Genomic DNA, 23,004 nt, shown 5'->3' on the forward strand with positions numbered 1-23,004 from the left:
GTTGTATACTAAATATATATATTTATTTTAGTAGATAGCCGACCGGCCACTTTATTAGGTACACCTTATTAGTACCAGGTTGAACCCCCTTTTGCCTTCAGAACTGCTTTAATCTTTTTGTGGCATAGATGTAACAAGGTACTGGAAATACTCCTCAGAGATTTTGGTTCATATTGACATGATAACATCACAGTTGCTGCAGATTTGTCGGTTGCACATCCCTTATTTGAGTTACTGTTGCCTTTCTATCAGCTGGAATCAGTCTAGCCATTCTTCTCTGACATCAACAGGGCATCTGCGCCCACAGAACTACCGCTCACTGGATATTTTCTCTGTTTTGGACCATTCTCTGTAAACCCTAAAGATGGTTGTGTGTGAAAATCCCAGTAGATCAGCATTTTCTAAAATACTCAGACCAGCCCGTCTGGCACCAACAACCATGCCACCTTCAAAATCACTTAAATCCCCTTTCTTCCCCATTCTGATGCTCGGTTTGAACTTCAGCAGATCGTCTTGACCATGTCTACATGCCTAAATGCACTGAGATGCTGCCATATGATTGGCTGATTAGAAATGTGCGTTACTGTTTAGTTGGATAGGTTTACCTAATAAAGTGGTGTGTGTGTGTGTGTGTGTGTGTGTGTGTATATATATATATATATATATATAATGAGGTTTTAAAAATAAGGGGATAAAAATAGAACCTTCTAGAAAGATGTAGGCTTATTCAGTTCTCATCTGAACTGAGATTTTACATGGCTGATACCGAGACTTGTATATAATCTATGGCTTTAATTCCTTTAAATAGTTAGCAGGTCCTCAACAGGCCATATATTGTTTAAGAAAACGGCTAATCGCATTTCTAAATCACTTATAGTTCATGAAGACTTTCTAATAAAAGATAGAACTTCAATCCGCTCCTGGAATTTGAAATCTAGTTAATTCCAATGCATGCTTTAGTTTAGAGGTTGAAAAAAAACAGGCACTAGGACCATGTAGTGACACAATAAACATGCCGGCCTGCCTGCCAGTGTTGCTGTGGGCACTGGAGGTGTGGACTGTTGAGTCACCAAAATGATAACCTGAACTGTCACCACAGAGAAGACAGCAGAAAAAAGGGGTGACAAAAGAGAGACAGAAAGAAAGAGGGAGAATACAAATGAAAAGAGAGCAGTTTCCGCTTGTGTGTTGTGCTTTACAGGGTCACTGAGCTTTCTGGATCTCAAGAAACACCCCTGGGCTTCTGACATGCTTTTCAGTGATGACACATTGTGATGTTGGGCAGAGGAAACAATATTAGTGAGTGGGTCAGATCAGTATTTTGGTGGGCTTATGTGCTTCAATGCACCCTACCCCATTTAAAAGTGTCAGTCCCCTTGGGGGAAAAGCTTAACCTCTGACCTCTACACTAACACTGGCTAAGGCAAGCATTAATTTGACTGTTTGTTATCACTATTTCCAACAAGGTGTAGCATTTTAATCGTGATCAACCACAATGTCTAAAATTAGAAATTAATATTAATTACAAAAGATATTACAAGTTTAGGGGTGACACGGTGCCAGTAGTTAGCACTGTCACCTCACAACAAGAAGGTTGCTGGTTCAAGTCCTGGCTGGGTCAGTTGTCATTTCTGTGTGAAGTTTGCATGTACTCCCTGTGTGTTCTGTGTTTCCTCCGAGTGTTCTGGTTTTCCCCACTGTCCAAAGACATGCGATACAGGTGAATGCCACAAACTAAATTGGCCATAGTGTATGTGTGAGCATGTAAGATTGTATGAATGTTTCCCAATACTGGGTTGCAGCTGGAAGGACATCTGCAGTAAATACGTATGCTGGATAAGTTGGTGGTTCATTCCGCTGTGTTGACCCTCTGATGAATAAAGGGACTAAGCCGAAGGAAAACGAATGAAAAAATATTCCTCATTTAGGTTTTCTTTATGCACATTGTTAATAAAACCATTTAATAGACTTGAATGGCCTTTATTGTTCTTAATTAGTTTTTTTTTTTTACAGATTTTCCTAGTTTCATTTCTTAATTTTCTTAATATTTATTTACATGAGAACAACGTTGAGTATGATGAAATAAGGGTCTTAATGAGAGAATAAGGGTTTTATAACGGTCTCAAATAAAAATCAAACACAAGAGGTCGAATAAGACACACATTTGAACTAGTTTTAATATCAGATTCAACAATTCATGTCTATTGACCATTATTGGAAAAAAAAGTACAAATTAATCCCAGATGGAAATAAGCAAGGAAGGGCTCAAGGGACAAGAAGATCAAAAGCCAATTGAGATGTTGCTGCTGGCTTGGTAGAACAAACAACCACCCTTTAGTGCCCTCACAAACACCCAGACCAACTACACAACAACAACAGCCATGTCAAAACACCTACAAAGCTAATTGAAGCCACATAAAATACACCTACAACCAACTCCCATCTTCGCTGACATTTGTAATTAACCATGGGTAAAGACATTTCACATCTCTGCGTTAGTGGTTTTAGCCCTGTACTGCAATTTTAAATTTGTTCAGAGTGAAATGGAGCATTGTTTACTTGTTGCTGCTAGATACTTGCCAACAGAGACAGCCAATCAGAAATTGTGCATCAAGGTTTACATCGCATCACGAAACGTGTGTGGTGTAAACAGCAGCCGGTGATAGATATCTGTAAAGAAATATTCATATTCTTTGCTGCTTGTTTTATGTCTCTTGTCAGACGTATTTGTTTTCTTGTCTTTGTGCATCTCACAAAGATTAAATCCAACCCAGGATCATTATAGATACATACCCCTGTATACATTTCTGGAGAGTGCAAAATACGTCCCAGGAGCTATGTTTTTTGCCGTTTTCATAAATCTGAAAGAGGCCACTCTGTATGCTTTTTTAAGATCTCAAATTTCTCTTGCGAGTGCCATCCACCAGAGGTCTCCGCCGACTGACTGACCAACCGATATCCCTCACCCAACTCATTCCCTAAACCCAATCGATAGTGTTTTCAAAAGCACTGATTGACCAGCACCCATTCCCTTCCCTAGACCCAACCGATAGTGTTTTCAACAGAAATCCAGATAAGAAAAGCCCTCGCCTGATTTGTATCACATTTTCAGATCTTATCATGTTCTCACCCTGTTATTCACTCATCCATTCTTTTTTTTTTCATTCATTAATTTTGTTTATTTCATTTTTTTTCGTATTGTTTTTGTTTAACCTGCTTTCTGGAACTGTTCTTCACCAGACTCGAACCCCGTCAACTCCTCTCTGCGTCTCAAGTCTCAACGTACGCAGCAATCCGCTGTTCAGCTCTGGCTACATAATTCGCACTCTCCAGAAATGTATACTGGGGTACGTTTTCACAATGAACCTGTGTTGCTTAAAACAGCTAAACCTATACGTAAACATTTTTTACACGTGACATAATGCGGAAATGCAGTGTAAAAAAGTTGGATGTTGTTCGTCCAATCAGCAACAGTGACACAACAAATAAGAACGTTCACCCAAGGTTTATGTTGTGAAACGCCTGTTACTGAATAATACCCAGGAGGATTAAGGTATTTGTGAACCCCAGGTTTAGTATGAGCAGTGTGAAATGTGATTACAGATAACCCAGGATTGTATTTATCCTGGGTTTTTGCATGACCCAGGGTTAACTATTTCAAGTGTGAAAAGCTCTCAAGGATGTTTCACTCATTCTAGCTAATGTATCACAAGCATTTTAGTTTTCTGAAATTACAAATGACAGAGAGACAGATTTCACAGCAAATGCTCTATAAATTAAATTAATGGCTTCCAGATAGCAGTCTGTGAAGGATCTGAAGATTAAGTTCTTCTCCTTTGTCCTTAGGAGACTTAACAGAGACCACTTTTGTAGTTTCCTATAGCATAAACACGTCTCTCTGATAAATATATAATATTCAGAGTGTGTGCATCGTCAATTAATGTCATTTACTCACTAAGCCTTGTGTTGATGTGCTGACCACTCTGACAGAGATTAAATGCTGACTGCTTAAAACCATTTGAGACACATAGCATGTGTTCAAGGGGATAAATGGCTTAATGGGGATTCTGTAATTCAGTATTAGATCAAATGCAGGTGTTTGTGTGGGCATCTAACAAACTGAGGGTAGGAGCGATAACAAAATCATCCAATTGTGTATGATATCAAACAGTAAACATACTTATTAAGATATTAGATAATATGTACATAGATTTGAGGAGAAAAATACAACAGTGCATTGAAAATGCTGTTGTGAGGCCTGATCTTCAGAATACAGATCAGGTAAACAACATGCATTCAGGCTGACAGGTTGGTTATAAGAACCTTGCATATAGGTTTCCCAGCAATTCATATCAGGCTGAAAGTGAGGTGAATGCTCTGAATGTGGAATTTGGCATGATGGGAATAATCTCAAATATGTCCAGACAGCCTTCACAGCACACTCACGCGCTGGGTTTGGAATCAAGACATTTTTTCTGCTTCATAACAAACACTGATGCGTGATAAGGGCGTGAGAGGTTTAAAAAAGCTAGATATCAGCCTTGCAGAAACACCATCATAGCCGATAGAGACCCTGCCTCAGCATCAATGCGCGAGCCCCTTCCCCCCTCGAGCGCGCCACAGCCCTGGCGAACACGAGACACCTATGCAGGCTACATCACCATAAACTAATGTCAGTGTGAGAAATAACGCACTGGTCATTTATATTAAAGCACTTAAAAATGTCAACCCGTAAAATGTCCGTGTTTAAAAGGAATGACACGGTTAGGCTACGATGATTACACACAACATCCTGGTGCACATGCATGCAGCCAATGAGAATTATCCACCGGTTTTTATCTCACATGATTATTGAGGGGTTATTTCACAAATATTGCACACAATCTGTTGTTTCTGTACGGCACATGAAGCAACACACAAGAAATGACACGTTCCCTTGATTTAGAAAATGATCCCACCTCTGCGAAGAAGGTCTCCATCTTCCTTCAAAGGACGCAAGGGGATCCAGCTAATCAATCACAAAACTGCAGAGGCTTCGATAAGCGTTTGGAAAGATGTATGTCTTTTCTGCAGTCGCTTTCCATTCACGAATGTTTACGAGAAGCAGGTCGCTGCAATCCTGCGTGAGGTGGAAATTCAAACAACTGACGGCGCGTTGGCAAATGACAGCCGGTGGGTATAGAAAACGCTCAGGTGTATCGTTTCTGTGAGTGTCTTTTTTATGTAACAGAAACGCCGGTGTCCAGACACATGCCTCGCTGACTCCGGTGTCCGCACGAGAGCGAATGAGCCAGTGCCCGCTCGCTCGCGCATCTCCGGTTGGGCGGCGCACCGCGCGCAAAGACAGCCCCCCAAGTTTGCCCTTTTTACCGTGCATACCGGTAGTAAGCTGACAGAAATATGGCTCCGCAGAAATAAACATGACACAAATTGCTGCTGAGCTCTAAAACTGATATATGTGATAATCTGTGCGTTTGGAATGCGTCAAGCGTTACAGTATAATGAAATAAGGATGAGTTCAAATGCGTTTCATGTTTAAAACATACAGATTCCATCATATGAATGATCTGATATCCCATGTGCTGCTGGATGTGATACTGCGATGTTTCCATGGTAGCACTACTGACACATATTTCTGCATGCGCCATGACCAGCTGAGGTGAGACTCATGCAGTGGGTGTGCAGAGCACATTCACTCTCACTCATCAATCCACATTTGCAGATGATGTTTATGCTTTACACTGGGGAAAAAACAAGTCCACTAATTAAAATCTTCAAACTACAGGTTGGATAAGGGGTCGGTTTCGTCACTGTTTGCATGCAAGTAACATAAAGCAGATGGTTGATGTATTAAATAATTAGCCAACTAGGCTATTATCTCGCACAGCTTGTGTCATGTGACAAAAAAAAATCTATAATCTGGATTCAGTATCTGATTTGAATAAAGGATGTCCACATTTACACATTTACAAAGTTGTTAGAATATAAGTTTTTAGCTTTTTATAGGCTATATGAGCACATAATTATTATTATATTTCATTATTGTATATTTTACAAAGTAAAAATCTATTTTATAATAATAATAATAATTATTATTATTATTATTATTGTTATTATTATTATTATTACTATTATTATTATTATTATTATTATTATTATTGGTTTTATCAAATATAGCTTTTTGAAGTTAGCAAGACTTAGTTAGCAGGCATTTAACCAACACAAAGTAAAAAGAGTCTAGGATTCCTCTCTGTGACATAATTTCATGCACTGTAAAAATGCTATAGGTTCCACACAATTGATTTGTGTTGGGACAACATGAAGGAATAAAGTTAGCTAAATAATTTTTTACAAATTTAATTGAACAATAAAACAATTAAGCTGTCCTCAAAAAACACAAGAATTGACAGCCGGAACACAAGAGCTGACTAACAGAATTGTCTCAAGAATTGCGTTTTTTCAGCTCATTTTGGATAAGTTTGATCACACATTTAATGTCATTGTTTTTAGTGTATTTAAGAGTTTTATGGAGTTCTTTCTGAAAATATCAGGAGCATATAAATAACTGGTAACTTTAGAGTTAACTTAAGAGCTTTAAATCCTCATGATGCTTTCAGTCAAGAAAGACAAAGAACAGGTTTGTCTGAAGAGTTACGAGCAATTTGACAGACACTTTTTATTCAGCACCTAATAGCCCACTAACTACAGAAACAGCACCCGGAGCAATGGAGAACAGCATGCCATTCTCAGAGCCTCAATACTGCGTTTACTGAGCAGCATTATGAGTATTTCTTCTTGGGCAATAACTAACATCGCTAGCAGATCATATTATTTTTATTTTTCTATTTTTGTTGTTGCTTAAACTTCAGCTTTGCCATCACATTAATAAAATATCAATTTTAAATGTAAGTTGGCGGTTCATTCCACTGTGGTGATCCCGGATTAATAAAGGGACTAAGCCGACAAGAAAATGAATGAATGAATGAATTTTAAATGTCTGACAACGTTGATGAATATTACAGTATTATAAACAGTATTGGATAACACTAAAATAAAGGTCTGTTATGTTAGATTTACTAATGTTGTATTTACTAACAAGAACAAACAATGAATAAAACATTGATTGCAGTATTTATTACGTTTTTGGTAACGTTAGTTGAAGAATAAAAATAATAATGAATTAAAGTTGCTCAATTTGTTGTGTTATTAACAGGGCATTAACTAATGTAAACAAACACAACTTTGGATTTAAAAAAGTGCATTAGTAAACGATGAACTATAATAAATGCTTTACAAGTTTGTTCTTAGTTCATGTTAGTAAATACATTAACTAATGAACCAATTTAAAGTGTTACCTTACCAACAATACTGTATATTTCATAATAGTCTGCTGTACTCCTGATCAAACAACTGCAGTTTTGGTAAGCATGTAAACGGTTTATACTTTTTTCCCCAAGAGCATGAGTCTCTTAATTCCAAACTTTTTACTAGTAATGTGTAAACACATCTTGGGACGATAATAAACATATTGAGATTGATGAAACACGAGTCATATAGTATTAGAAGGTGTCAAAATGCCAAAATGTTTATATTCAGATTAAGATTAGACACACAACCATCACAATTATGATCAGTACAGGACAAAGTATAATCAGTCGCAGCATCTCTTTGAGTCTGACGTACATCGAAGATTAATGTCTGTATCATCTGACAAACAGGAGCTGTGAAGACAACAATATGAATTCCCCATGGCCACTTACATCACTATAAAAGAGAGACAAGCTCATTTTACACCCTAAAGCACACACACAACTATGCTGTCAGTAGCACCACCTGTTCTATTATGGCTTTTCAACCCTGTGGAGGGGGTATTTTTTGCGACTTTATTTCAGACTGTGCTATAGCTGTATTATTGACACATACAGCGGGTAAAATAAGAACCAATAAAAATAAATTTTCAGGAAAACCAGAAAAAATCATTTCTGAAGGTGCTGCTGACTTGAAAATGCCATTGGATGTCAGTAATAATGTCAAAGCAAATAAAACTTTTTAGTTGAAAAAACTAATTAAGTGGATAAAATCAATCGACACAGGGAGAAGGTTTTAAATACATGAAGAAAGTGAGGTGTACAAAGGCATGGAAAGCCCAGACAGCAACTGAAATTTCTCAGTAGTTATTCTGCAGCCTCTCGTCAGTGTGAATTAATATTAGCTGCTTCAGTTCAACACCTGCATTACCAGATGATGAAAATGAGACAAGGGTGCACATTTCAGCAAGACAATGATCCCAAACACAGCAGAGAAACTCTCAAATGCTTTCAGAGAAAGAAAACAAAGCTGATCGATTGGTCCAGCCAATCACCTGACCTGAATCCAATTGAAAATAAGTACTAATATCCGAATTCATTGATGAAACACACAGAACCATCAATATTTGAAGACTCGGTTGAAGTCTGGGGGAAACCTGAGCACCTGAGCAATTGATGCGACTTCATTCTCAAGAGACAACTTTAAGCTATCATCAGCAAAAACACCTCTTATACTAATTATTAATTACATTTGAGTCTTTCTCCATGTGTCATTCCATTGTTACTACACACAATTCTTTTTTTCTTATGTCAGTATGTTTAAACAGTTACTGGCTTTATGTTTGTACAGTAACTGGTGTGCACTTTATTAGGTACACCTGCCCCACTGCTCGTTAATGCGAATATCTAATCAGACAAACACATGGCAACTAAATGCATTTAGGCATCTAGACATGGTCAAGACGATCTGCTGCAGTTCAAACGGAGCATCAGAATGGGGAAGAAAGGTAATTTAAGTGACTGAGTATTTCAGAAACTGCTGATCTAGTGGGATTTTCACGCACAACCATCTCTAGTGTTTACAAAGAATGGTTCGAAAAAGAGAAAATATCCAGTGAGCGGCAGTTCTGTGGGAGTAAATGCCTTGTTGATGGCTGAGGTCAGAGGAAAATGGCCAGACTGGTTCGAGCTGATTGTCACCGGATGTCAAGGGAGCGAAGACAAGAGGTTGGATCCAAATGCAATTTTAATGAAAAAGATTATTCGTGCAGGCAAAAACAAATGAGGTCAAAAAACAAAAACTCAGGTATCATGAAGGGTATCAAAAATGCAAAAACAAAGCAATGATCAAAGTACAAAAAGTTACAAAACAATCATCAAAACATAACTAGAAAAACTAAACAGGACGACACTCACTGAAACCATACAGGTACTGACAAACAAAGATTCCGCCTAGACTGGTGTGTGCAATGTGTATAAATAGTCCAAACAATTGATGATGACGATATTCAGCTGTGTGTGATTTATGGTGACTGGTTTGTGCAAAGGCATGCTGGGATATGTAGTTCATGAATGACATGTGTAGTATGCCAGCGATCTTTCAGGAACAGATTGCTGGTTATGTGACACTGATAGAGAGGCGACACTAAATCAAATAGCCACTCGTTACAACCGAGGTATGCAGAAGAGCATCTCTGAATGCACAACACGTCCAGCCTTGAGGCGGATGGGCTACAGCAGCAGAAGACCACACCGGGTTCCACTCCTGTCAGCTAAGAACAGGAAAATGCTGCCTGGGCTGATGAGTCTCGATTTCTGCTGCAACATTCGGATCGTCAGATTTTGGCATCAACAACATGAAAGCATGGGTCCGTCCTGCCTTGTATCAACAGTTCAGGCTGGTGGTGGTGGTGTAATGACACTTTGGGCCCATCAGTAGCAATTGAGCATCGTGTCAAATCCACAGCCTACCTGAGTACTGTTGTTGACCATGTCCATCCCTTTATGACCACAGTGTACCCATCTTTTGATGGATACTTCCAGCAGATAACGCACAAAAGCACGAGTCATCTCAGACTGGTTTCTTGAACACGACAACAAATTCACTGTACTCAAATGGCCTCCACAGTCACCAGAACTCAATCCAATGGAGCACCTTTGGGATGTGGTGGATTCGCATCATGGATGTGCAGCCGACAAATCTGCAGCAGCTGCGTGATGCTATCATGTCAATCTGGACCAAAATCTCTGAGGAATATTTCCAGATCCTTGCTGAATCTATGCCACGAAGGATTAAAGCAGTTCAGAAGGCAAAAGGGGGTCCAACCCGGTACTATTAAAGTGTACCTAATAAAGTGGCCGGTGAGTGTATATTTCGAGTTTTTACCAAAATAAGGGTCAACAGCTCCTATAGAAATTAAATTTCATCAGGAAAAGTCATGACGTGCTCAATACTTAATCTTACCCGCTTTACCGACCTCCCTGGCAACCGAGAACTAAAATAATATTTATGATCACCCATTAACGCTTGCCAAAATTCTGTGCTCCAGACGGTTAGAGCCCAGATGCGGCTCAAAGTAAGCCCAAGCCTCAGCCTCCCCTTACCCAGGCCTCTCCATTGTATGCTCAAGCCTGTCACTGGAGGCCCTGGAGGATTTAAGGGTCTCCCTGAAAACGCTGTATAGCCTACAGCAGCACACCACCCGTATCGCCGTCGCCTCTTTGTCTCCTCCAGCCTTTTATCCCTTGCCTCCTGTTGTGGACGCGGGCTGGGGTCACACCACTGTAACAGAGCCTCACGTTCAGAGGAAGCTTGTCTCTTTTGTTCTGTCCTCCTGAATGGGGCTGCTTTATTTTTAAGTGTCGGGGCAGTTCCACATGGTTCCCCCCCTACACCACCATCACTCTCCTACCGTGACAACTCAATTCAACATGAAAAGGCTTCACTTCTTAATCATTCACCTGATGCTTCGCTTTCAACAAGCATGTGTGTTGTGTGTTGCTCAGAAACTGTTAAACACCAACGGCAGGCTTAAGGAAGAGGATCAAGTTAATAGGGCTTTGAGCTCAACGGATGAGTAAGAGAAACTAGGAAACTGAGAGCCATATCCCAAAAATGTGATTCGGAATCAAATGTCACTTTAATGTGACATCAGTCGGACTTTCAGGATGATGTCATTTGAATTGACAGATGAGAAGAATGTGATATACTGTATTGACAAGTCCCTGTGGTTTGACCAGCAAAGAAGCTATTGTGTAGGACAATGATGCAGGAAATGGAATGTAAAATTGTTACATATTTACAGTTGAAGTCAGAAATATTAGCGATTTTATTAGATTATTCAATTTTTTAAACACCGTTTTAAGGTCAAAATTATTAGCCCCTTTAAGCTATTTTTTTCCCGATAATCTACAGAACGTACAAACAAAATCATTTTACGATAACTTGCTTAATTACCCTAAATTACCCTAAGCTGCCTAGTTAACCTAGTCAAGCATTTAAATGTCACTTTAAACTGTTTACAACAGTCTTGAAAAATATCTAGTAAAATATTATTTACTGTCATCATGGCAAAGATAAAACAATCAGTTATTAGAGATGAGTTATTAAAACCATTATGCTCAGAAATGTGCATAATAATTCTCTCAGTGAAACAGAAATTGTGGAAAAAATAAACAGGGGGGCTAATAATTCTGACTTCAACTGTATATGATATAAATATATCTCTCCAGTTTACAGTTAAAGGCAAAATGATTCATTTTAATTAATTTTACTATGTATTTTGCTAAAAACTACTATGGACCCTAGTAGCAAAGAATTCTGGCCCAGATTTGGCAAAAAGCTGGCACAGCAGGCATTCATCCGGCACTGGCATACAGCATGTGGGCCAAACATGGCCCGGGTTTGGCAGAGGTGGCACCGTTTTTAAGGCGGCACACAAGATTTGGGCCAGATGAAAAACGTAGTATTTGGCCCAGATTTAAACATTTGATAAGTGGGCCATGTGAGTTTGGCCAGTCTTGACCCACATTTAAAATACACTAAAATCATTTTTGAGTAAAGAAAAAAAATTCTACCAATCAGGTCACTTTGAGAAAAAGCGTGCCCATAGTGTGCCTAAAGCGCATCACTCCATGGGTTTATCAATTTCATTGCAATCGTGATACACCAACCTATCTGGCCCAGTTCAGGCCCAGTTATGAGTTATTAACTTGGCTGAGACTTGGCCCAGATATGGTCTGTGTTTGGCCCTTGTCTGGAAGCCAGATTTGGTCCAGTCATGTACCGTAATTCACTGCGGCATGTGGGCCAAGCAAAACCTGATTGTGTGGGCCAGAGCTGGGCCAGAGACATTTTGCTATGTGGGGAACTTACTAGTTAGAACTTACTAATAACAAATACTTCACTGGAGGGCTATCTATTTGGCCTTCAACTGTATGAATCATACATTTAAGTTTTATAAAAACAGTAGAAGAATTTGAATCTATCTAAAATATATTATGTGTTAAAAATAGCACATAACACCCATACCAACTCACATTCACACACACTCATACACTATGGCCAATTATGTTTACCCAATACACCTACAGCGCATGTCTTTGCACTGGGGAGCAAACCGGACCACCCGGAGGAAACCCATGCGAACACGGGGAGAACATGCAAGCTCAACACAGAAATGCCAGCGAACCGGCGAACATTCTTTCTGTTCCATCACTAACACTATCGCTCTCTAAAAACAATTGATTAGGACAACCACCTTCACATTTGATTGAGCACCTGTTTAAGTTTCTCTAGGATGTGTGCACACTGACTAAAAAAAATTTTAATGCTATTTTTACAGCGATTTGTAAATTTTTTATTTAGTGGCTCATTCATATGAATTTGTACGATCTCCTTTGTACAATTTAGATTTGCTCATCCCCCAGAGACGGTTGGGTTGGGGTTTGGGGCCATGCCTCCTTTTAAAAATTTTACAGATTTTCATATCACTGAACTGGTGTGAATTTGAAGGAATTAGCCACTAAACTGAGAAAACGTAAAATAGTTATGTTTCCTCATGAAACCCCCCTGACAAATTCAGATTTTATTAATCTGTGTTTAAAAAATGCCACCAGGGACTATATATATTTATTGAAATAAATAACTGTAATATTAAATGTTTGAAAGAAAGAAAAAAAATACTAATAAAAGCAACCCAGGCTCATTCTGAAAACGTACCCCTACATACATTTCTGGAGAGCGCCAAATACATCCCAAGAGCTAAATTGTTTTTTTTTTTTTTGTAGTTTTTGTTTGAGCAAATCCATCAGAGGCCGACTGACTGATAGACTGACCCACCCTCCTCTTTCCCTAAACCCAACCAATAGTGTTTTCAAAAACACCAATTGACCCACTCGCCCACTTCCCTAAACCCAACCGACAGTGTTTTCTAAAGCAATCCAGAAAAAGAAAAGCCCTCGCAGCAAACAGATTTTTACAAAGTTTTCACATTTTACTACATTCTCACCCTGTTATTTACTTGCTTATTTTGTTTTTTGGCTTCTGTTTTTCTCTTACCCGCTTTCTGGAACCCATTCTTTGCCAGACTCGAACCGCATCGTCGCAATCAACTCCGCTCCATGTCACAAGTCTGCCGACGTATGCGGCTAGCCGCTGAACAAACTGGTGACATCGGAAAAGCCGTCCATACAGAGGTAAGCGGTCAGCTGGTAAGTGCGAAAAGGAACGGCGTCATATCACCCTATATCATTCATTTTAAATATGAAATACAGTCATACGTACCTCTGTCTACATAATTAGCGATCTACAGAAATGTATATAGGACTACGTTTTCAAAATGAGCTTATGCTGCAACAACGAGTAAACGTCATATATGCACACAATATATTTTCAGAAAGAAGCATGTTTGTGCCCCTATAAAAGAATAAAGAGAAATATAAAGACATCTTGGGCACCTCTGGCAAGTAATGTAACCATGACAACCATGTTTTTTTTAAGTGGGGCTCAGATGTGTTATCTTCAGGTGGCAGGTGGCCTCTCTGCCAATGGGGGGTTTAACGCACCTCTCTATTTTACTGTTTGACTGGTCAAGGTTTCATTTGAGTCACTAGAGGAACAGATCACAGAAGTCTTTTTGGTTCTACCATGTTGAGATGAGACCCCTGGATTAGTACTTAAACTGTTCCAAAGAAAGGTGGCATCTGAATGAGCCACAGCCACTTCAACAAATAATACCAGCATTGAGCATTGAGTCGACAAAATATTAAACGGTCAAATTTCTTTCTCAACCTTCTCTCTTGAGTACGCACTCTCCTCTATACAGTCTGATGTTTTAGTGCTGAATTGGAAAGCGGTAAACGGGCTTGTCGATACTGTTATCATTGGGTGAGAAACAAACAGATTACTGTCAATCAGAGGCACTAGCCAATAACCATAAATCCCTCTGATTTAGTGAATCAACGGAGGCCTTAGCTTAAGGGGATTTTCCTTTATTTGTCTCAGGGAAAGAAGCAGATTAAAACCTCCAATATAGAAATACAGAATCTCTATCTGGTTCAGTCATTAGCCACAACAAATGCAAACATAAAAGTTTTAATTATTGTGTCATTTATAGAGCACCAGACAGCAGATCTGTTTATCTGTCAACGGCAAAGGCCAAAAAAAAACAAGCATTCAGGTTCAAAGACAGTATGTGTCTGTACAAAGCAAAAAAAGTGATAGTGTATCTGAAAATGAAATATTTCTAATCATTTACACACACTCCAGTGGATCTAAACTTTTAAAAGTTTGCTTCTTCTGCTCTGTTGAATACAAAACAAGATATTCTGAAGAATGTTAAGAAAAAACAGCCATTGATATCCATAACTGGAAAAAATAAACACTAACTAAAGGCTCTTTTTATTCCAACATTCTTCAGTGTGTGTTTCAGTGAAGGGTGAGTAAATGAAGACAGAAAACATTTCCCATATCCAAAAAATAATGTTTGCAGTTTGTTCAAACAACATATTCAAACTGAGTGGAAACAATGAGCTTTTTTGCTCAATTTAAAACAATTTACTTGTTTTATTTTCACAGAGTATATACATGAATCAAAGAGTGAAATTCAATAACTTTAAAGACCTTTTTTTAAGACTCTTTCCAAACTTTTTAGTTTGGAAAGACTTTATAACCACTTTAGGTTTCACCCGGAAACACTGGCGAGATTTTAACTTACATATTTACTGAATATTAATGTAAGAAACTATTCCAAAACTAAAACATCATTCATATACTGAATAAAAATATATTAAAGCCAGCTAACTCAGCAGGTTGGTGCATATAGAACAGCAGAAATAATGATGTTGCCTTGGTAACTGCATTAAACAAAGTAGCAGGATGTCAAATCTAGTAAGATTTCATTGATTTTATAAACTACACAACATCCTGATATACACAGATTTAATTCAGGCACATACAGATACATACATTGCATAATCAAAAATGATAATAAAATTTAATACCTTGCAAAACAGCCTTTAAGACGTTTTAATACTTTTTAAGGGTCTTAACCCCTTCAGACCCTGCGTCCATTACAATGGACATCACGACATCCATTTTTCTGAAATTTGGAACATAATTCAGGTTGATTTTTCATCAACTTTTAATACTTTTTAAGACCCCGCGGACACCCTGGTTCAATCCACTTAAATTCGTAAAAACTGATAAGTTACCATAATTCCTATGTAATTTACAGTGAATGACATGCATGAAGGTAGGTGGCTATATTTACTTAATTGTAAATTTTTGCAATATTTTCTCAATATGCATACAATATGTGCAACAATAAAAATGGATAAAGTTTAAAGGCAGAACAAAAACATTTTCTGCTCTCAATTTGTGTCTTATGGTTCATTCAGTGCCAACAATCTAACTTTATTTTAATTTAATTTTATTTCTAACTTTTTTCCTCCGGCTTAGTCCCTTGTTTATCAGGGTTCGCCACAGCGGAATGAACCGACAACTATTCTGGCATATGTTTCACACACACACAGTCATTCACTACGGCCAATTTAGTTCATTCAATTCACCTATACTGCATGTCTTTGGACTGTGGTGGAAACCAGAGCACCCAGAGGAAAACCACGCAAACACAGGGAAAACAGGTCAACTGGCCCAGCCGGGTCTCAAACCAGCGACCTTCTTGCTGTGAGGTGACAGTGCTAACCACTGAGCCACCATTTCAGGCAGATTTGATTACTTAAATAATATTTAACAGGGCTTAGGGGCGTGTTTAGATTTTAAACCCTAAGAATAAGCAGTAATAACATACATGCTTGCTTTGCCCAGCACTACTGAAAAGCAAATTTGTGATATTGTTAAATATCGCATCTTATAGGAACAAGACTGCACACTTTTTCACTATTGATCTCAAATGAATCAATAGGCATTATTGAGCTAGAGGGCTAGGAGACTGTTAATGCTGTAGTTAAGTGCTGCATGTTGTGTCTGGAGGTATAATGGTCCTGCAATAGACAGGGAGGGTGTATTTTAAGATGTCATAAATCGTTTATATTGATCGCCATAGTGAGTAGTTAAAAAATCTCACAGTGATTTTACTTTTGTTATCATTTATTAGAATTGCTTGTAAAATGAATGAATGAATGATAAGCGGGGGTTTTCATATCTTTTGTTTAACTCTCTATCTAAAGCAATCAATACAAAGTATTTTGCACATGCATTGTCTTTCCTTAATCCTGACTTAAGAGTGTGTGTGTGATCTGTAACTGTAACTGGAGCTCCACAGGAAGAACATCCTTGGGAAAAGCAGTATGTTTATTGTGTTTATAAAGAGCTATGTGGAAGGATTCAAGTTAAGAGTACTCGGATCATCACAAGATTTGAGAGGATTGCAAACAGAAAATGAGCAGATTTATGATTTCATTCATTAACAAATAAAAACTACTGGATTCCACGCAAACTATTTGTGTCGGGACAACATGAAGGAATTATGTTAACTTATTAGTTTTTCAAACTGAAGTGGATTGAACATAAAGCAATTAGGTTGTCCTAAAAAAAACTCAAGAATTGTGTCGATTCAGCTCATTTTAAATAAGTACAGCAAACGTCTTTCTTTTTTTTTTTTTTTTTTTTTGAGTGAAGACGCAACATTTGATTTGGCTGTAAATATATTAGCTCCCATGTTCTGCTATTAAATATGCTGTTGCTTTGCATTGGTAGATTATAATAAACCACCCTAAAATATAAAGACAAAAATGAAGGCACAAACTTATAGGCATGGGCTAACCTCACTTCATTCCCATGTCAATCCAAGATTATCTAGTCTTTCAAATTTATTACAAAACAGGAATCTGCCCCTCGGCACATATACACTCCCTTCTGCTTTCCCTCAATACAGAAATGACTGTCCTACAAATTCATGCATGCACCTTGATCTTCTTCAAACCTTAATATGAAAATAACTGAAGAGTTCCACAGTAAAGCCCTGTGTTATATGAAGCATATATCTCCTTCAGAAACGTCCACCCTGAGATGTATGAGATTGGGAAATTAGCTTTTATATGTACAGTATGGGGTATAATGTCATGCACTGTAAATAAATTAATGACAAAAAGTCAAGACATTAAATATTCATATGATGTTTTAACTTATTTTAATAAGTTAATCAGGTTTCAACTAAATGTTTTAAGTTATAGAAAGTTTAGCCTAATATTTTTAGTCAGTTTGATTAATGTAAGCTTTGATGACAAGATAAGTTTATTTGATTAAAAAAAAAAAGAAAAAAAGAAAGCAAGGATTTATTTACAGTGTAGGTTATAGAACAAAACTCTTGCCGCCTATCATTTTTAAGTTGAACTTGAACTTTTCTACACACCCTAACTTATTTTAGTCAAACGTAATAGAAATAATAATTTACTTTGTATAATTTTAAATAATTGTTTGAAACCTGATTGGCTGATTCAAATTTGTTAAGGCAAAATAAAATAAAACATTTGTTGTCGTGTCATTTTGGTTATTTTTTACACTCAAGAGTAGATATTGTAATTGTTATTTTGACAAAAAAAAACATTATTTGGTAATTGTAGTATTGTGCATTTTTCTTGATAATTCTGAGCTATACAAACCACAGTTTTTGTTTTAACAGATTTTATTTTCTTAATATGAAAATAAATCTCATTGTTTTCAGTTAACATTGTTTTTCTTTTAGCAAATACATTCATAAGATTTAAGATTCATAAGATCAAATTACTTATTTAAAAAGAGCTAGATCTACACGAGTCTTGAGTTTATTTTAGGAACAACTTAATTGTTTTATGATCAGTCCACTTAAACTTTTAAAACAATTAAACGATTTGTGTTGGCACAACATGAAGGAATTGTGTGGAACCCAGCATGTTACCCAAGCTCATTTTAAAACGTACCATTAATACATTTCTGAAGAGTGCCAAATATGGTCCAGGAGCTACGTTTTTTTTTTTGCAGTTTTTATTTTTCACGAATCCACCAGAGGCCACTGTGTATGCTTTTGAGATCTCAAATTTCTCTCGCAAGTGCCATTCGTACCTGCTGTTCTCGCATAAATCCACCAAAAGCCGCTGTCGACTGACTGACTGAATGTCTGACTGACTGACCGATTAGATGACACACGCTCCACCTTCCTTAAACCCAACCAATAGTGTTTTCAAAAGCACAGATTGACCCGCCAACCCACTTCCCTAAACCCAACCGACAGTTTTAAAAAGCAATCCAGAAAAAGAAAAGCCCTCACCTGATTTTTACCATGTTTTCAGATTTTACCACATTCTCACACTGTTGTTTACTTCTTTATTTAATTTTTTGGCTTCTGTTTTTGTCTTATCTGCTTCCTGGACCCATTCTTCGCCGCACTTGAACTCCGTCATCATGGTCAACTCCTCTCTGCGTCTCAAGTCCGCCGACGTACATGGTGGTAAGCGCGAAAAGAAACGCCATCATACCGCCCCATAGCGTTCGTTTTAAAGATGAAATGCAGCCATACATACTTCTGGCTTCATAATTCGTGATCTCCAGAAATGCATATAGGGCTATGTTTTCAGAATGAGCATATGCTGCTTTTTACAGTGTAACAGTTACTTTGCAAACACTTGATGTTTCTTTCATTTAAGGTTTCTTGCATTTAAATACTTTCATGTGTAAATTAAATTAACTTTGAAACCAGAATTTGAAATCCTTTTTCAAAGCGATAGAATTGATTCTATATATCTGAGTGGTAAAAATAATTTTTTACCAAAAGTTTGAATAGATAAGTGCATAAACGTACCGGTATACAAAACATCTACATTCTCAGGTTCTTACTGATTATAAAACTGAAAGGAAACCAAACCCTGTACATGTTCCTAGGGTTTAAAACAGAAGCAGTAGGAGAGAATATGTTATATATATATATTGACCCATATGGTTTCCAGCAGCCGGCAGAAGTTCAATTTAATTAAAAGTCCCCAGAGAAATGACTTCATCTCTGAACAAGAGAGGGGTCTCCACTTACCCCATTTCCCTTCCTTCTTCCTGTCAATCCCAGTACGACAAAATTTCATCTGAATCTGCCCTCAATATCACTAATGCATGGATGTCGGCATGGGGCAGTCACTATGAAATACAACCACAACCGTAAATCCAGTGTGTTATGTGTTGGTGTAATTGGTGCTGCTGCGGACAACACTGCAGCACTTCTCTAAACACACTTGTCCAGGTAAATTAGGTATAAACATTTTCCTGATTTAGGACAACATATTTACCTAATAATACCTATATGCCAAATCTATACCTGGCAGACTCATTAAGCATTTCAAGTATTTTAAAACTAAATAAAGTGTATTCTGTAAAATATTGACAAGTATATTTGAGATACAACGGTCATCTTATGATGAAAAAAGTAGGACTAGGAGTGTGTAATTTCATATCCGCTAATAATGCCTGCTATAATACCATAATTGCAATTTTAACAATGTGCTACCATGCCACTCATCTTCAGAGTGCACAGGGGTTCACAGTCGGATGAAGCCTTTTAGATATGGAGTGAGAATGACCATAAAATTCAAGATATGAAGGCAGAAATGCCTTGCATGAGTTGTTGTTTTTAATGTGATATAGTTAATTTTCACATGACCAAGAGCGCAGTTCTTACTCTAATATCACTTGTCATATCAGGTTGATCATGATTAAATAGTTCAACAACAAACCGTTAAAATTAGGAAATGTCACTACTGCTTACCCTACACAAATATGTTACATTGAATCATATTTTTACAAAGATATTACAAAAACAAGAATAAACGTTATTTTGGTACTCAAAACAGTGCAATACAATTATTTATAAGATCAAAGCTTGACCTCCTATGACATACTTTTCAAGAATCAACATACAAAACTGCACCATAAGTAGCCCTGCAATAACAAAATAGTTAACTTAAATTAAGCACATGGTAGCGTTTTCTCAAAAATGAGATATCTATTTTGGTGAGAAATGATATTCTTTATATATATATATATATATATATATATATATATATATATATATATATATATATATATATATATACACACACACAGTTGAAGTCAGTATTATTAGCCCCCCTAAATACCTAAATATTTCCTAAATGCAAGGACATTGTCACAGTATGTCTGATAATATTTTTTTCTTCTGGAGAAAGTCTTATTTGTTTTTTGTTTTTTTCAAGAAGAAGCAGTTTTTAATTTTTTAAACACCATTTTAAGGTCAAAATTATTAGCCCCTTTTAGCTATATTTTTTCTTAAAAATCTACAGAACAAACGATCATTATACAATAACTTGCCTAATTACCCCAACCTGCCTAGTTAACCAAATTAACCTAGTTAAATGTCATTTTAAGCTGTATATAAGTGTCTTGAAAAATATCTAATCAAATATTATGTACTGTCATCATGGCAAAGATAAAATAAATCAGTTATTAGAAATAAGTTATTAAACCTATTATGTTTAGAAATGTGCTGAAAAGAATACTCTTTGTTAAACAGAAATTGGGAAAAAAAATAATTCAGGGGGAATAATAATTCTGACTTCATCTGTATAATATATATATATATATATATATATATATATATATATATATATATATATATATATATATATATATATATATATATATATATATATATATATATTTATATATATATAGAGACTGAATTTTAACTGTACATAAAAAAATATGTTTTAATTTAACTAAATAAATGTAAAATCATGAGATGTGTGATTTATCAATAGATGGCTGTAATACACTATTAATATATGAACTTGTAAAACTACACAGTGCTTCTTCAGACCATTGCAGGTTCACTAAATGCACTGTAGCTGTTGTCAAGCAACTCCACTAATTGCTATAAAAAGTAGCTATAGCTATTGGAAAAGCTGCATTGTATCACAAGTAGCCTATATTGTCATTGTAATTATGATACAATATAGTTTTTCCAGCAGCTATTTATGTGTTAATTAAGTTACCATATTTTTGAGTTTTCTGTTTATTTATGGTTGTGAATAGCATTATTGGACCTGGAGTAACTTTTTTCAAGGTTAAAAGTTGTTGGAAGATAGATCAATGTCACATAATGCAATTCAAAAGCATAATTTAATGGGGGGCGCATTTTTTGAATCACAAAATGCGGAAAACTGTTAATTTACAGATTTTTTTTTTTTTTTTACAGTGTAGCCTTCTTAGTTACTCCTGAACAAGACTGGGTTCATCTCCATGGATTCACTGAGACACCAATGAATCAATAGGGTATATGCAAAGCTAGTGTTTTTCAGCCAATGAAAAACTTCCAGTGAAGGCTTAATTTGACTATTTTAATTTCATAAGGTTCCTTTTACAGCATCAATGTTGTAATATAATTACAATACATTCAGTTAAATAGACTTAAGTATTCATTTAGTGATTTAAGCGTAAACGAGATGAAAGACTGTGTAACCGCTAGTGCTGTCAGTAGCAAAAAGCTAGTGCGGAAACTCCATTGAAAATACTGGGGTAAAATAAAATGTCATTGTTTAGAGACATGGAGGGGGAAAATTGAATTTAATGCAGTGCTTCTTGTCCAGTCTGAGACCTATTTTACATTGTATATTGATCAGGCAGTGAAGATCACTGATTTTTTAAGAAATCAGACCTTAAACGTGGCAATTTATAATAGAAAGACAGAGGCTGCCTGGCTGAAAATAAAAGTCTGTGTGCATATACTCCATTAACAACATTCTGTTACACACCTTCAAAAAAACAAAACAACAAACTATTTTGATCTTTGAATCTTTGAAACCCTTGCCTGATGACAGCTCTTTAAGTGCAGTCTGCGGTTCAATGTAGGACTCTTGAGTGGATGTAAAGGAGGAACAAGCACACATGCTGTAGTAGAGCGACTAACCAGACAGTAGCCATGTTCAGCTGCAGCAGCACTTTCTTGGCCAGACACTCATCCAGACAGCCTGTTCTCCTCACAGAAACTCTGGAGATCTTGGCACAGACCTGCACTCCAGGATTATGATGTAGCATCCGTAACAGTCAAAACCACTCCACCAGCTGCAAGACACTGGGGCAGGCAGGAGCTGAACTGATGCTCATCAATGCCACCTCCAGAGTCGGACGGCTCTTGCCTTCCTGCAGGACAAATGCTTCATTATATCCAAGGCTTAATGAAACGAATCAAACAGAACAGAACAATTTTAATATTGTTATGGTTAACATGTTATGGTTATAATTAATTACTTAAAAATGGCGAGACAACAATATACATATGGTACTATGGGGGTGGAATTTTATGCCCTTATAAGTTTAGAAGTTTGGTGGGGGAAATACGTTTTATACACCAGTTATAAAATTATGTTAAATAAATTAACAAAATCGATCAAAAGAAGGTTGTTTGATGATACTAGTTAGTTTGTTTAATAGGTCATTTTTATGATTTGTATTGGGAGTATTTTTGTCAATTAACTGTTGATACAACGTGTAGTCACAAGAGGGAGCCATTGTATAGCTAGGTCTTGTATCTGCTGTTGATCTGTTCAGTGTTTCTGCCATCTTTCTTTTAACTCTGCACGTGGCCCTTTTAGACAATTAACGGTGCAATTAAAATATATATGTATGTTATATTTCAAAACGTCTCAAATGTATTTTAAATTATATTTATTTTAA

General features: G+C 36.8%; 1 protein-coding gene across 1 annotated transcript in view; it reads right to left on the reverse strand.

The window, feature by feature from the left end:
- Window positions 1-23,004, reverse strand: part of myo10l1 (myosin X, like 1) — a 148,093-nt gene that overhangs the window by 123,558 nt on the left and 1,531 nt on the right. Inside the window, exons 2-4 of the mRNA XM_087256688.1 lie at window positions 22,249-22,470; window positions 19,334-19,434; window positions 13,369-13,517 (exon numbers count right to left, since the gene is read on the reverse strand). Coding sequence (XP_087112814.1) covers window positions 13,369-13,517; window positions 19,334-19,382 — 198 coding nt within the window. The 5' untranslated portion in view covers window positions 19,383-19,434; window positions 22,249-22,470. The remainder of the gene's footprint in view (window positions 1-13,368; window positions 13,518-19,333; window positions 19,435-22,248; window positions 22,471-23,004) is intronic.

The sequence above is a fragment of the Danio rerio genome, chromosome 6, assembly GCF_052040795.2.
Source record: "Danio rerio strain M-AB ecotype USA chromosome 6, GRCz13ab, whole genome shotgun sequence".
NCBI classification, from domain to species: domain Eukaryota; kingdom Metazoa; phylum Chordata; class Actinopteri; order Cypriniformes; family Danionidae; genus Danio; species Danio rerio.